The sequence below is a fragment of the Medicago sativa genome, chromosome 7, assembly GCF_051527215.1.
Source record: "Medicago sativa cultivar Bolivia chromosome 7, Bolivia_mono, whole genome shotgun sequence".
NCBI classification, from domain to species: domain Eukaryota; kingdom Viridiplantae; phylum Streptophyta; class Magnoliopsida; order Fabales; family Fabaceae; genus Medicago; species Medicago sativa.
In genome coordinates this window covers 31,508,022-31,524,024 of record NC_140755.1, presented here as the reverse complement: position 1 = coordinate 31,524,024, position 16,003 = coordinate 31,508,022, and the positions used below count along the sequence as shown (strand labels likewise).

The following is a 16,003-nucleotide window of genomic DNA, read 5'->3' as shown; positions in this document are numbered from 1 at the left end:
AAATCAAACTCGCAATCTCCCCCCATTTTATTTTCTTTATTTAATTCATTTGCTTTTTATTTACTGTTTTAATAAGTTTAGCTAGTTGCCTAGTTGAAACAATAATCTCTTTAGAGACAATCTTACTTATCAATTTCTTACTTGAAAATGGTTTGGGGCACTTGTCAAATTAGTCAACAATTACACAATATCATAAACTCTAGATTCGCAGGAAAACTCTTAGGTTCAATTGATAAAATTCTAGTTATAGCCAATGCCAAAATTAGGGATGTTACACACACCAACATAATATAATGTTAATTGTCCACTATCTATTATGAAAGGCTAGATAAGAAATAAAAAATAATGTTAAAGGTTGATAACGAAGAAGTTTTTTTGAATAAAGGTTGGTAACAAAGAATAAAATCTAATTATAAGTAATAAGTCTATACAAGGTCTATTCTATGAGCTAAAGGGGCACATATTATGCATCAATGTACATCAATACATTTAATCATTATTTTATTTTAAATCAAATAATTCTTGTAACAACATAATTATTTAAAATTGTTTGATTGAAGTATACATATCATGAGTTTTTTTTTTTAAATATAAAGTAACCAAACAGATTTGTATTTATTATATGAAAATGTGAAGGAAAAAAAAAATGGTTGAAATTCACAAGTTTGTTTATGCAATGATCCTTCTTGTTTTCATGTTTATTGTTGTAGTTGACAGTTGGAGTTGGGGTGAGTTCATTCTAATTTTTTTCTTTATCACATAAAATTACTCACTCCTTATTATTACTATTTATTTATTCTTATTTTACATTATAATGGATTATGTTTTCTTTTTAAGGGCTTTCAACAGAGTGTGTTACTGAACTCGATTGTTATCAAAAATATCGATTGCCTGCTGATAAAAAAATGAAGTGCATTAGAGGGTCTTGTTATAGAGTTCGCGAATAAGGTAAAATTTATTTATCTATTTTGTCTAAAACTTTCATTTTTTTTTGCTCTTAATAATGTTGTTACTCTTCAAATTTCTCTCAAACTTCCACATATTTTCCAGACCTTGCAATTGACTTCATAGCCAAGGGGTAAATATTAAACAATTTGTACAAGGAGTATTCCAACCAACATAAAGTGATCCAACACATATGAAAGAGTAGGATATTAAATATATTATGAAATTCTTGTTGTCCTTGGTTGCTGGTGAATGATATAGAGATGTTTAAAGATAAATATGACCAAGGTGTTTGATATATAATCTAAGAAAATTAGAATTGTCTTTTAGAGCTTATGAGAGGAGAGAGAATAATTGAGTTTTACACTTTTGGAGTAATATCTTCGTACAACTACCCTCTAATCACCTAATAGAACAATTTTAGTGAGAGTGTGATCCACTCCAATATTCCCAAGTAAAACATAAGTAATTAACCTAACTAGTAAGCATATATAATCATCTTATGTCGAAAGCAAGAAGAAATTTAAAAATAGAATACACAAGAAGTAAGTACATACAACTAAGGATAAAAAAACTCATGCTAAAAGACTTCAGAAGACACCATAGTCATGAGTAAGACAATTATTCTTGTTGCATGAAATATACATATATATGGTCAATTGCAAAAAATATTGGGAAGAAGTACTCCATCTACAGCCACATAAAGCAAGAGTTAAGAATATGTAAAACGACCATGTAATAGTGATACAATATCCATAACCTCAGTCAATTGTCATACATGTACTAAACTAACGTCAAGTATTATTATTTATGAAAGTTTGTATCCACATGGGTTGTGAAATTTTGACTTACCAACTAAGATTATTATTAGGATATGTAACTTTGGGGTTTCAATTGGAAATGGTTGATGCACTTAACAAAGTAAAACAGATAAAACAATGATTAGACCATGTTAGTATCCATTCTCTTTCACTAATTGGGTCTTGTTTCTACAATTGCTTACTTAGTTTCACGATGTTTTTAAAAATATCTATGCCCATTGTCTTGGTGCATAACCTGCTTCTTTAGTCACAACCCTCAAATGTCTTACTTAGTTAAAACTCTTGTCGTAAAGGTGATAATAAAATATGTCTAATGCTATTACATATGCAACAGTTAAAATTAGGTCAAGTCCCAGAGCTAGAATTTATAATTATTAAGACCTGTATCATTTGTTGGACATTCTTAAACACATAAAAATATTAGGAATACAATTAACCGAATTAAAACAAACATCAAAACTGTATTCAAAGGTAACTCAATAGATTACATTGTTCAAGTAGCTACATAGAAGGCCATCTACATGAACTAACCTAGGAAATTAGCTACTCGTGCTAACTAAACATAAACAAATGAATATGTAAAGAAATAAATGAATGAGGATCACTATGTGATAATTGCTTAACTCCGGGATGTTTTTGGTCGCTCCTAGCCTTCCTCAATCTCGATTTCACCTGTATCTAATTGTCATAATGTAATTTTAAAATAAGGCAAAGCCTCTTTATATATAGGGGATAATTTAAAATATTTTCGGTAATGTCCATGCGTGACGCGCTTAACATTGTGCACGTGGTGCATGAGGAAAAAGTTGTACACTTGATAATTCTTCTAGTCCGGTGTGACGCACAACACAGTGCACACATCGAACATCTACCAGTGGTTGGAAATTTTTGAATTTCCTTCAATGGCGCGACAAGTGGCTTGAATCACACATTGTGCATGTACCAGTAGTTGATCCTTCATCTTTTCTACATTCCTTGTCCTATTTCTCCTCATGGAAACGTCTGCAGTGACTATACCCAAAGAAATCACTTGATATATCTCGTAAGAAAGTATAACATGGCCACTGAGTTGTCTGATTTGGGTAATGTGACATGTTTCAAGGTCTTATACGCCTAATAGCTCCTCCATGGTCATCCATTGATTTATTTACAAAAACTCAACTAAAACAATTTATAATTTGCTAGAATGATTCCAAAATGAGTTCTAAATGACGCTAAAAACATTATATGAGTGACCGTTACCACACAAACCCGCACTTTGTTTGTCCTTAAGCAATACACTTGAAAAATAAAATTTGACACCAACAAATCTCCCTAAATGATAAAAATACCAAAAGTTTTTACCTAAATCGATTACGGAACCACCTGCTTTATTGCATCCTTTTGCTCAAAAGATTTTGGTTCTTCTGACTTCAATCACGGAGGTCCAAATAATTCACCACAGATATGCTAGCCACAACAAAACTTTTTCTTACCTAATTACTCTACTTAATCATTGACAAAGAGTGATCACTCAGTCGACATGCTCATGCCACTTGACCATAAAACTTGAAGATATTCTAAATGTGGCCATAAAGCTTGATCATAATATCCAATGTTGCTCTTTCTAGTAACAAAACAAAGAAAACTTCTCTGGTTTCTATGTATGAATTCACCATATTGAAAGCTTCCATGGTAGATGTTCATCCCCATAAATCTCTAGTTATCAACAAAGTTCTTTGAATCCCTCCAATTCAGAACCTGATGAAAGTTATCACAGATATATCAGTTGTGAAGAACCCTGATAGAACACTGCTGGGGACATTTTTAGAGATGGGAAATGGATTATGCACGGGTTGTTTTGCTAAATTTCTAGATCCTGGTTTCTTTGAGGGAAAATTTCTATATCCTGCAATGATTGCAATTGAAGTGGATGCATCATGCATCTAAAGGATACACAAGCCTCTAGCTGGAGTCAAACTTTCAATTAGTTCTTCTGGACTTCCAAACAACCTCTGTGGTTCCTTGGAACCTGAGAAATAAATGGGAAAACTATTTATTTTTAACTATAAATATGAGGTTTTTTGTGACTCATGTATATAGGGAATGTAATTCTAATGCAGATAGGTCAACTAACATTGACTTTACTCTCACGTTTTCTTCTTTAGCTTGGTGGATAGATATCTCTGACTTCATCAGGATGGAGTACATTAGGAATAGGTTGAGAATGTCCAACTTCAGATTTATTTTCTTTTATAAAGGTCCATGGCCTAGTCCCCTTTTCTTTTATGTACTTCTCTTTTTGTTTTTTTTTTGCACATATATTTTGAGTGATGCTCCTTGCATCACTCTTTTGTTTAAAAAAACAAAAAATTTAATGAAATTTATTTTGCATTGGGTTAATCTCCTTATTTGTTATGCCTTGGCGCTGTTAGTGTTAGAACTTAGAAGAGATTGAAAATAACTTGGAATTATGGAAATAAGCTACCCTACACAATTCTTTTCTTCTAGAGTTTGTGTTATGAAAATATGGATAGTGTATATATTCAATTGTGTCCCTAAGTTAAGAGTGTTTTCACCCTAAGACCTAAGTAGCTAATTACTAAACTCAATTAGTGGAGTACTTTATTTTATTCATTAATTGTCAATTGATTTTTGGTAATTAATAGATTGTTAGGAATGACGTATTATATAAAGGGTCCGGCTAACTGGTGCCCCGGGCACTGGTTAAGCATACCATAAAAGGGAATTATTACTATAAAAGAAAATTGTTTTTGACTTTATTATAAATTAATTACACAATTTCAATGCATTAACTACTATATAATTTCCTTTTTCATATCCTTAATCAGTGCCCCGGGGGCACCTGTTAGCATTTCCCTTATATAAATTGGACGGTGAGCAAATAACTCACGGTGTTTCTCTTGTATGGATTATATACAGGATATCCTTCCGACAAGATTGAGGAGTAGTATCAAGGTGTTTGCTATAAAATAAAGTGGATAATTATTCTCTCACATATATGCTATGTTTTTCTTAAAAGTTTGTCAGAATATTATTTACTTTAAATTGTGTTGTAAGGATCTCATATTTTGACACCAAGGTAAGGTTTGATTATTTGGTTGGACACACTTTGTTGGATCTATAGAAAAAAATGTGTATGTTATTCTACTATACGAGGATAATTGTAATGCTTTAAAAGCTAAAATATATTGTGAATTATGAATGAAAATTATTACATATGTGATAGGCCACAAGCACTTGATTTTATCAAGTAGTAAAATTATTGATTCCACAGAGACTGAGTACCAATTCTTTTTCCTATGATGTTTAGCCAAAAAAAAATGATAATTTGAAGAGATGATATTTGGTATAAAATATGAAATTCTATAGAAACGTCTTAGAATTATGGTTTCATCGCAATGATATAGAAACTACAATCCAAATTCTACATGTTTGTTATAGAAATCAATATTTAAAGGTTGGATAAACTACGGTAACCAATGTCTCCTTTTAGAGATAAAGTGTGTTTTAAATCAGCATGACATCCTTTTTTTTCATGGTAGAATTGTTAACAAAACCTGTGAATAACAATACTAGTTTCATTATTTAAATCTCTTGTCAAATCTTATATTTTTTACAGTAACCTTTAACTTTCGGTCCATCAATTGACGTCTAATAACATATAACTATAGCCATTTGATTATCAAATCCCATTTTCCAAGCTTCACATTTCATTCCATATCTCGACATTTAGGATTAGATAATTATACTTCTATAGTTATAAATATTTTTGATAAGCCAAGAGATAGGGAAGATATCAAGGACAATCAGAAACATCTCAACGAGGTTGACACTTAACTGAGACCCCATCCTCTTCCGTCTACTCAATATAATTATTAAAAAAGGAAAAATATATAAACAGGAGGAGGGCCAAACTAAAACCCTCAGAGAAAAATAAAAACGGAAACAAAAACAAAGTAAGGAAAACAACCTAAATAAAACGAGAATTAGGCAATCCAAAGCGATATCTCGAAAAGTCCGCCAACAAAAGCCATGGAAGAGCGTTGAACCAAACCGTACCAAAAAGAGTGTGACCTAAGGTTGTCAAAATCGAGATTTTGCTTCAGGTCGAAAGAGAAGAGCAAAATCAACAATCGTAAAATCGCAACCAAAATCGAAGGATTTTACTCAACTACATTTGTAGAATCGATATAAGAAATTGTAAAATCGCAATCAAAATCGATGGATTTTACAAAAAAATAAAATAAAATAATACTAAATATATTTTGTAGATGGTATATAGTCATAAATGACTTAGTTTATAAGAATAGTTGTTTATAAAAAAATCGTAAAATCGCAATCAAAATCGATGGATTTTGCCTATTTTGGAATTCTTCTATGGATTTGAGTCATTGAAGGTGAAGAAAGTCGCAAAATCCTGGTTTTAGTATTTAAGTCGGGATTTTGACAACAATGGTGCGACCAACGCTCCTACATCCCAAGTCATTACCATCGGGCTAACCCAAGTGGGTTTATTTAGGCTATGTTACCATGATATGTTAGATGTATAATTCAAGAGGTAATCTTGTGTTAAGTGATGTAATTGTAGGATTTTGCAGTAATTTTGTATTTTACCGCAATAGATTAGTTGGTAGCTTTTTAAACATGGCGTAATCACTAGCTTTTTAGCTATCATTGAATGAAATATTGACAATATATATCTAAAAAAAATTGATATTTGTACAAACTGTATGACAACTTTTGAATAATTTTCTCTTTAATATTTCCATTTTATTCTTACTCTCTCTATTTCTCTCTTAATTGTTTTTAACAAATAAAAAAGATTAAAAAAAGTTGTTTTAAAAAATGTCGCAAAATAATTGTATAAATATCATTATTCATTCAAAGGCATACATAATGGCCGAACCAAAAGATGCCTTTAATTTCATTTCAGCTACAAAAACTACTAAACCTCTCTATCCTCTCACAACCATTGATTGCTTATCCCCTAATAATGCATATAGTATACAAAATAAGATTTTAAATTTCATGAATTTTAATTCATTCATATGAATCATATCCACTTTTCACCCAAATAGCTACTCCAAACTCCAACAATGCAAACCAATCTACATGCCATCTACACACCTCATATCAAAACTCAAACCAAAATAGTTAGCACATTAAATGAAAATAGCCAAACCAATCAACAATCTTCTTCAGTTGGCAAAATTAAACGTTTTGTTCTTACACAAGAAGGTAGAACCAAATTGAACCTTATCCAAGATAAAGAGTTTTATGCATATCCACGCCTTGTGACTCATGTTGATGATGGATTCATTTCAACACTAACAAATCTTTACAGAGAAAGGTTGAGACCTAACATAGAGATTCTTGATCTCATGAGTTCTTGGGTTAGTCATCTACCAAATGATGTAAAATACAAAAGAGTGGTAGGGCATGGGATGAATGGACAAGAACTTGCAAAGAATCCAAGGTTGGATTACTTTGTCATAAAGGATCTTAACAAAGATCAACAGTTTGAATTTGAGAGTTGCACTTTTGATGCAGTTTTGTGTACTGTTAGTGTGCAGTATCTCCAACAACCAGAGAAGGTCAGATATATTCCATGACATCATATAATTTTCCAAACCTTATCTATTGTCAATCTCAACGTTACTTTTTCTTAGGTTTTGGTAGGTTACCAAAACTATAGAGAAATTTCGAACAGTTAATCGAAGGAGTAAATAGTCGGTCTTGGGATGTTTGAAGCATTTTCTATAATATAGACCTAGAATGTATCAAAATTATAAAAATATCCAAGAGTCTTTCTTTTTGCCGTTTGTTTTTCATTAGTCAGTTTGGTCCACAAACATGTCTTCTGTTAGTCAGTTTAATCCATGATATTACTAGCAAAAGACACTAATGGATGTTTTTGAAATTTCAATATATTTTGATTGTAATAACATCGCATTGCAGATAAATATGAACAAAAATTACAATTTAGTCTGATCAAATGTGTCTCATGTGGCCTCAACAACAGTTGTGTTGTCGCAAATACATGAAATAACTGTGATGCCGCGGTCTTGATTGCGGCTGGAAATAAGTTTTTAGAACTGTTATTAATTTATTATCGACTATTGAGTTCATTAATATTACTGAACATCACTAATAAAGATAATTCACAGGTATTTGCAGAGGTGTTTAGGTTGCTAAAACCAGGAGGGGTGTTCATAGTGAGTTTTAGCAACAGAATGTTTTATGAGAAAGCCATAAGTGCATGGAGAGAAGGGACTACTTATAGTAGGGTGCGACTTGTGGTTCAGTACTTCCAATCAGTAGAAGGTTTCACTGATGCAGAGGTGGTTAGAAAACTTCCAACTACCATTGATGACAAGTCACCACTACTGAGCACGGTCATGAAGCTCTTTGGATTGTTTTCAGCGTCAGATCCTTTTTATGCAGTTATTGCTTATAGGAATTTTAAACCAATACATGATTAAATTGGGTTAAAAATGTGCTTCGTTGTTATTAGTCACTACTCACTCTTGAGGATGAAATTATGTTCACAACACTTGTATTAACAATATGAAAAGTGGTAATAGAAATGGACATCATGTTAACAATCCTTCATTTTTCTCATTCTCTTCAAAGCTAATTGTGTGACTCAATTATAGTCTGGCTGTTTAATTCACCATAACTTAATTAGCTTGTTCTCTTTTTTTTGGGTGTTATCCCTCTGTTTCCCGGAGAAAAGGGCTCCGGTAATTCGAAGTTCGGCCATGAGGTAAGTATAGTTTTGTTCTTTGTTTGAACTAGATAAATTTACACAAGGACAAAACTTTAATGCCTAATTTTTTTTTATCCATAAATCTTAAACACAACATTGCTTTAGAAAAACAAATCTCACTGCCAAAAGAATCAACCACCGTTGGAGAGGTTTTGAAGTTTTTAGAAAAATATTTTAAAAAGAAAAACAGCATATAGAAAATGTACATCTAATTACTATGAACTTTGTAAAAAAATAACTGGAGTTTTGCTGTCAATACATCATACAATTATGCATGATTTAAAATCTTAATCCTACAATTTAAGGCAATACACTGACTAATTTCTCGAAATTTACAGTTCCGTAGCGGTTTTTCTGTGGGGGTGTAGTCCTCGTCGATCAAGTAGATACTTCATTGTATCAGTAGCCTCTGATATCACAATATGCATCGGTAGTTCTAGCTTTCACAACATGTAGAGGTCATCACTTTTAGAATCTGCAACACTTTCAGTTAGGAAGATGAGATAAATCTATTGATGGTTTCGGATTGGACGAACTAGAAATACTGTCGAAGCTTTTTCCAGGCATTTAATGACTGCCAATGAAACTAAGCCTTACTCCTACAAGCAAGACTTTTGGCTTTCTCAACAGCTTCGACATAGTAATAGAGTCTCCAGAGTGTAGCATTATCCTGCAGAAGATCAGCATCATATCTTTTATAATGTTAATCAAGTTTATAATGCTTAATTAAAAAATACAATCAATATCATAGATTTAAAAAAATAAAAATAAAAAAAATTGTATGCTTGCCTAAATTACTCTTTACTCTCATATTAACAAATTATAATATGGGATGGGGGGAGTATCAAATTAGACAACAAATTTAAAAATGCTAATCAAAGTTCAGACACCATATCCTTGATTAGAGTATTACCTCTTTTTCCAAATCAACAAATATTTTGTCACAATTTTGTTCTTCTATTGGCCTATTTCGACAGATTATCTCCACCACACGGTCAAGATTTCCAGCAGGTAGCTTCTGAATTAATCTCTGTAGCTCTTGTTTCTCAACAAGAGTCATTGACCTGTAAATAGGTGTCAGAAACTCGGAATGTTAAACTAATGCAAGAAACTCCTAGATTATAATATACTTGAAGACAAAATTAACATATGCTAGAAACTCTTTTTAGGCCGTGGAGGTTTAGTTCTCCAACATGACAACCACCAAAACCACCGGACTTGATTGTGTCATCTGAGCTAGGCGTTTTTGACCTTACGGTCAACTCGCTGCCACTGCCGAAACCACTGATTTGACAACTGTTGCAGTTGGGGATTATTTAGCAGATATCCTAACGTTATCACTTGATGTTGCCAAATTTCAAGATCTCATATTCAAGGGGGAGCAATGATCCTTGTAATTTACATTTCAAACTTTCAGCTTATCACTTTATTCTAACTTATCTTGTTAGTTATAGCTTATACTTAATGATCAAGTTATAACAGGATCTTGAGTTTGTGTAACTAACAGTATTCCATATGAATGACTTATATATAAATGTATGGCTTTAATGAAACAATTGATTACTTCCTCTATAGCCTATATCCACATAAGATTATCACAACATACCTGCACTTTGACATCACTGCATCAAGAAGCAACTCAAGTCGCTGTTCCATATACCCTAGCTAATAGACAACATAAAACACCAATTAGATACACATAATTTCATATATAAAAATTATAATCATAGCTTTGAATGTAGAAGATTAAGAAAATTACAGTTCCAGTGAGTTCTTCAGAATATTTCTTCACCATCTCCTCGACCTCCACACTATCATTCTGCAAAAGGAACTGAATATCATTCCTCACCTAAAAATTACAAAGGGATGAAGAATGAAAATCTTTTTGTTGCCATTTTAAGCACATTTACACGCATATTTTAACTTACAAACATTAGAAACACAACCATATTTCTAAATATCTCCTACCAGTATTTTATTTCTTATGAGATATTTTTTACGTGTTAAGAGTGTCGATATTAGTTAAGTTTACTTGTTCTACATTTTTGTTGTATTAGTTATCTTGCAGTAAATGCTTTCAGTTTTAGTTTGCCCAAGCTCACGTATCTTCTAGTAGCTTATACTAGAAGGTTCTATAAGCCATTAGTAGTTATTAAGTGACAGTTGAGTGGTGGTTAGAATATCCCCATCTCTAAATTTACGCGTCAGAGTGTCGATATTATTTAAGTTTACTTGTTCTACATTTTTGTTGTATTTGATATCTTGCATTCAACGCTTTCAGTTTTAGTTTGCCCAAGCTCACGTATCTTCTAGTAGCTTATACTAGAAGGTTCTATAAGCCGTTAGTAGTTATTATTAAGTGACAGTTGAGTGGTGGTTAGAATATCCTCATCTCTAAATTTCTTCCACTTCCTCTCATGGTAATGATGTAATCGATCCATTTTTCTTCTCCGCCAGAACTTCGTCTTCCAATCCAGTTCAATCGCAAAAAGTTGCAAGACATCTACTTTACTTTGGAAACAACATTCTCCCATTGAATGACTCAAATTGGTTAAGATGAATTTCTTATCAAGGAAAAAGCAAATTGAGGATCTAATAAGAGGATTCAAGCTACACCATTGTGGTGTATCCCACCATGCCTCCAAGATTTCTGACAAAAAACAAATCAACACCTAGGTGATTTCTAATAGAATACCTGCAGTACATTCTGCTGTATACCACGCAGTAACTACACTGAAACTGACTGAATAACAGAATTTAAAAGATTAGGAGGTTAGAAGTATTGGGGTAGCTTTACAAATACCAATTTGCGAGTATCAAATCATTTCAAGAAAAGATTATCGATGCCATTTTAGAAGAGCATGTATATATGCAGCAACTCAACTGTCACTTAACAGCTCCGCGTTTTTCGGCTAATTTTTTGCTGCAGGTGCCATTCTATAGGCTAATTTATTTGTTAAGCTTATCCCTAATTCACTACTCCTCATCATTATCTTTTCTTGTATGTTCATTCATTCATTTTTTTGGATAGATGTAGGGTTTGATTAGAGGGAAAAAGAGGGCACATAAAGGATTATCTTAGATCTTGTGTTCAGTTCAATTTTCATTTTTATGGAGGGGAGAAAAACTTCTCCTTACTTGATTTTGGCTCCCTCAATCATTGACTACATATATATAAACAAAATACTAAATCAGTAAAGATTTAATTACAATTTTTGGGTAAGGGTGTAAAATCAGATCAAATCCATTGATGAAAAATATACCTCCATACTGCTTTGGGGATTGGCATCACTAGTTTCTGCAAGAAAGCCAGGCCTTGCTGAAGGAGATTGCGAAGACACCTTTTGCTTTTTACATGGAATTTGCAGTACATCATCAGATGTCATAGTTGTAAGATTCAACGAATGTGTTTTACTTCTTATCCCAGATTGCAAATCGTACATAGCGAAAACAGGGTCCACCACCTGATTTTGTGTTTACAGTCAACAACATGTCTAAATTCCATAAATTAACTCCTCAAGACAGCAAAGTATCTCGTGTGCCGATTGAAGCACCTAAGCACAGGCATAAATTTTAAATAAAGGCATTATGATTGATTTATATTAGAAATCAAATATTCACATCTAGTAGTTACATGATTCAAATCTCCATCAATGGCATGTAATTTTTTTGGTTTTCAAGGTGAAGGAACTAAAGTCGGGGAGGGGAATCGGTGGCCAAGTATTATAAGCTTGTTGATCAATATAATGCAATTTTTCTTATGACAATTCTATATCTTGTGAAAGTTCAAGCCTAATAAATGATTTGATGGGAAATAGACGACAGAAACAAATTAAATAGGAAGTACATCAGTAATAATTTTTCACACTGTTGAAGGGTACAAAGGCTATACCCCCATGATTCCTATTTCACAAATGACAAATGTAGTTACCACACTATGTTGACATATCCAACTTTTAGCAACAACCAAACAGGACCAAGATGCATGACATACCTCAGCAACTTCTGATGAAAGAGTAAATGCACTCTGTCTGAGCAGTGATTTCAGTCTGTCCTTTTCGAAGTCCGACAGCCCAGCTCCAACACCATCACTATACAATGGACCGGTAAAATTATAACTGTGATTAACAAGATTCTTTCCTCCCTCACCACATTTATTATGTGGTAGCTCAGATAATTGGGTAGAAACTGGCAAAACATCCTCATCTCGTGACAATAGATTTAATACTTCAGATGAATAATAGCCAAAGAAATCTGGCCCAACTCTTTCATATTTATCCAAAGGAACCAATCTCCCAGAGGCTTTTGACATGGCAAATTTTGAAGCACAACAAACAATATCTGCATTGAACACAAAAAATGAACTTGAAATCAATAGACATAAATAAATATTGGATGATGAAAACGCTTCAAACACACATGAGAGGAAAATAAACTAAATTTAGATAGAAGAAAGAAAAGCTTATAGATAGAGAAAAGAAAAGTTTACATAAATAATTGTTACAAGAAATGTTCACAAATTATCATCTCCTGTAAAACTATTTTCTATTCTGAACAACAGCCAGCCACCTCGGGTCTGGGCCAGCGCCGATTTCAGTCAGTTATCACTAATAATGATAATAATTTTTTTTTTCTAGGCAAGTAAAATTATAAATTGACAATAAAGAGTCTTGCTAACAAGTGCCCTTAGGGCACTTCTTAGGAAAGCAAAAAGTAGAAATTTATTAACATTTAAAACAACAACTTTTAAACATTCAAAAATTTGAATATTCACTTTCTCACCATTTCCCAAGAGAATGTTTCTATTTTAATTTCTTTAACAAGTGCCCTAAGGCACTCTTTAGCGTTTCCCAAAAATCAAAAGGCACCCTTGTGGTAAAAATTCACATGATAAGAAAGCTATGACACCTTAACTAAGTGTGGGATGCACACACACACTAAGACGTCAAGAGAGGAATAGATGTGATGCCAGCAGTTTTCCGTTTTAAACTTAGAAAATAATATTAACTATAGGATTAATTTTAACAAGTTAGGCCTCTCATCAAATGCCCAAGAATACACAATCCTAGGGTCTGAGTTGAAGTTTGTGCCTATTATATAGCCATAGTAAAGGGAAGGAGCAACCAAATGCCTTGAGAAAGTGATAGTCAAGGGATTGACAGAGAGGTTTGCATAAGTTACCTCAAAATTGAGAGAAGAGATGGGAAGCCTATCAATGCCATAAACATTGGTCCCAAAAGAAGCATCCCATAATTGGTATAAGAATGTGATGGAATAGAGGTGGCATTAGAAAGGGAGATTGGAGAAGGCAGCATTGCAGGTATGGACATGGAGGGATAAGGAATATGTTGTTAAGGTACAGAGAAGCTCCAGCTCCAGGCAAAGTAAGGCCAGGGGATTGTAACAAACCTGATGGGTGGAAATTAAGCTCTAAGAAGACCATGGAAGGGTTAAGTGAAGGTACATGGATGCATCATTGAGTGGTAATGGAGGAGTATAATCCTTCATGAAGCGATGATAGCAAATCAGGGCATCATGATCGTATTAGTGACACACTTGACACTAAACAGAGCTACCACGGCTGCCTTCAGTGTGGTAGGAAGTGTTTTCAAGAGTGTTTTCAAGAGTTACCGATGGTAGGAGGAGCTGTTTGAGAAACATTAACCTGAGAAAGAGATAAATCTGGAGGAGTGGATGCAGAAGTGGAATTTGGCGCCGTGGAGAATAAAATGAGATTCATCGTCGCATAAACAAGCGTTTGTTTGCAAAAACGATCAAGAGGAGCCTCTGGAGAGAGAAACAACGTTCTAACCTCCTCGATAGAACAGATACAACTTACCACTAAATAAGCTGATTGTTGACTCAAAATTGAGGAAGACCTTTTTACAATAACGTCAAGGTGTTCATGAGCTGAAATTGGCTCTCCAATCGCGTTGATAGATCTGATGAGATTTTTAATGCAAAGACGGAAATTGGAGACAGATTTCTTGCAATTTTCTAATCGCGTGTTGCAGATCCCTGATCAAACCTAACACAATTTTGCGTTTATGTGTTGTTGAAAATACGCATGGATCTTGACCCAAACAATCCACGGGCTTTTACAACCAATGATGTGAGTTAGCATTTCGTCGGAGGCCTCAGGAACAAACGCTGAATTAATAATGGACATCATGTTAGATTTCAAAGAATCTCATGGATTCTATGCAAAGAATGAGTATTTATTCGACGAGGAACTCGAGCTAATGAGAAGAGATGGTGAAGGAAGCATTGTTTCGCCGAAGGCTTCGAGAACGAGCTATGAATTCACCAATACCATTTTAGATTTTTAAGAATCACATGGATTCTATGGAAAAAGTTAAGATAGATTTCAATCTTCAATCGAATCACTTTCATTCTTCTGTATTTTTACAGCTAAATTGATTACAATGGTTAGGATCTATTTATAGATCCGTGTTACAATTTATGAGCCAACTAAGCTACCCCGACGACATCCCAGAATATAAACATGCCAACAAATAAAGATTCTGGATGGACTGGCATCAGTGGCGGAGCCAGACAAAAATTTTTGGGGTGGCCGCCAGCCCACCATCAAAATAAACTAAAATATAATATATAAATTATATTGCATACAACACATTTAAGTCGTAATAAACCAAAAACCGATCATTCGAAATTTAAACTACATAATATATCATATAAATTAAATCATCATTTTGGAATGATATATCATATAAATTAAAATTAATCATTTGTCAAGAATAGTAGTAGTAGTATTTTAACAAATTCAGCCATTGCAACATTGGTTAGTATATCAGAAACACAACTGGGTCTGAAGACAAGAACCAACAACAATTGCAAAATTGAATCACTATTTTAAGTTTTAACAGCAACACAGTATAACAGAAACCTTTGATTCAGAGACACAACTGCAGCTAGCGAAGACAAGAACCAACAACAATTGCAACATCTGATCACTATTTTAACAAGTAGTGGTATTTCTAGCATTGATATATACTCCACTATTTTAACAAGTAGTGGAGTACAAGAACCTTTGAACAGACTAAGGACTTTTCACATGGTTCAGAGAAAAAATTGAAATTTTTTTATGGAGAATTCTTACAAAAGAAACAATCATGTGATTATTTGCAAATCTAATTAACAAAGGAACTAATTAACCAAATCACAAATCAAATTCATTAACAAACAAACAAACAAACAAAAAAAATTGATTCAGAGATACACTTACAGTTTTAGGGTTTATAGAGAGATTGAGATGAAGAATTGACTCTGATTCTAGAGATTGATGCAGAGAGAGGAGATGTCGGTGCTGTGGCTGAGTTCGCCGGCAGTGAGTGAGGACCGACGGTGGTGAGTTTGCGCAGCGAGGGAGAAGAGAGAATACGTGTGCGATGCGTGCTTGGTTCTTCACGTTCCGAGGAAAATTGGTGGTAATGAGATTGGGATT

At 33.4% G+C, this 16,003-nt stretch overlaps 2 protein-coding genes and 1 long non-coding RNA gene across 5 annotated transcripts; 2 read left to right on the top strand and 1 right to left on the bottom strand.

Annotated features, from left to right (window-relative positions):
• Window positions 1-522: 522 nt before the first annotated feature.
• LOC146905614 (uncharacterized) lies at window positions 523-4,872 on the top strand. 2 transcript variants are annotated; one of them, XR_015017473.1, is made up of 3 exons: window positions 523-728; window positions 838-948; window positions 4,689-4,872. It is a non-coding gene; the product is annotated as an uncharacterized LOC146905614 (long non-coding RNA). The 2 variants fall into 2 exon arrangements; XR_015017474.1 differs by having other exon boundaries at window positions 4,423-4,872.
• A 1,936-nt stretch (window positions 4,873-6,808) lies between these two features.
• On the top strand, window positions 6,809-8,374 carry LOC146905613 (S-adenosyl-L-methionine-dependent methyltransferases superfamily protein). Its single transcript, XM_085722924.1, has 2 exons — window positions 6,809-7,363; window positions 7,937-8,374. The coding sequence occupies exons 1-2, from the start codon at window positions 6,866-6,868 to the stop codon at window positions 8,249-8,251; spliced, it is 813 nt and encodes a 270-aa protein (XP_085579050.1). The 5' UTR covers window positions 6,809-6,865; the 3' UTR covers window positions 8,252-8,374.
• Window positions 8,375-8,732: 358 nt separating this feature from the next.
• On the bottom strand, window positions 8,733-16,003 carry LOC146905612 (uncharacterized). Of its 2 annotated transcripts, none has more exons than XM_085722922.1 (7): window positions 15,785-16,003; window positions 12,533-12,879; window positions 11,802-12,002; window positions 10,298-10,387; window positions 10,145-10,203; window positions 9,452-9,602; window positions 8,733-9,208 (listed from the first exon to the last, which is right to left on the bottom strand). In XM_085722922.1, exons 2-7 carry the CDS (start codon window positions 12,848-12,850, stop codon window positions 9,125-9,127), a joined length of 903 nt encoding a protein of 300 aa, XP_085579048.1. In that variant the 5' UTR covers window positions 12,851-12,879; window positions 15,785-16,003; the 3' UTR covers window positions 8,733-9,124. The 2 variants fall into 2 exon arrangements, with proteins under 2 accessions (XP_085579048.1, XP_085579049.1); XM_085722923.1 differs by having other exon boundaries at window positions 10,298-10,357.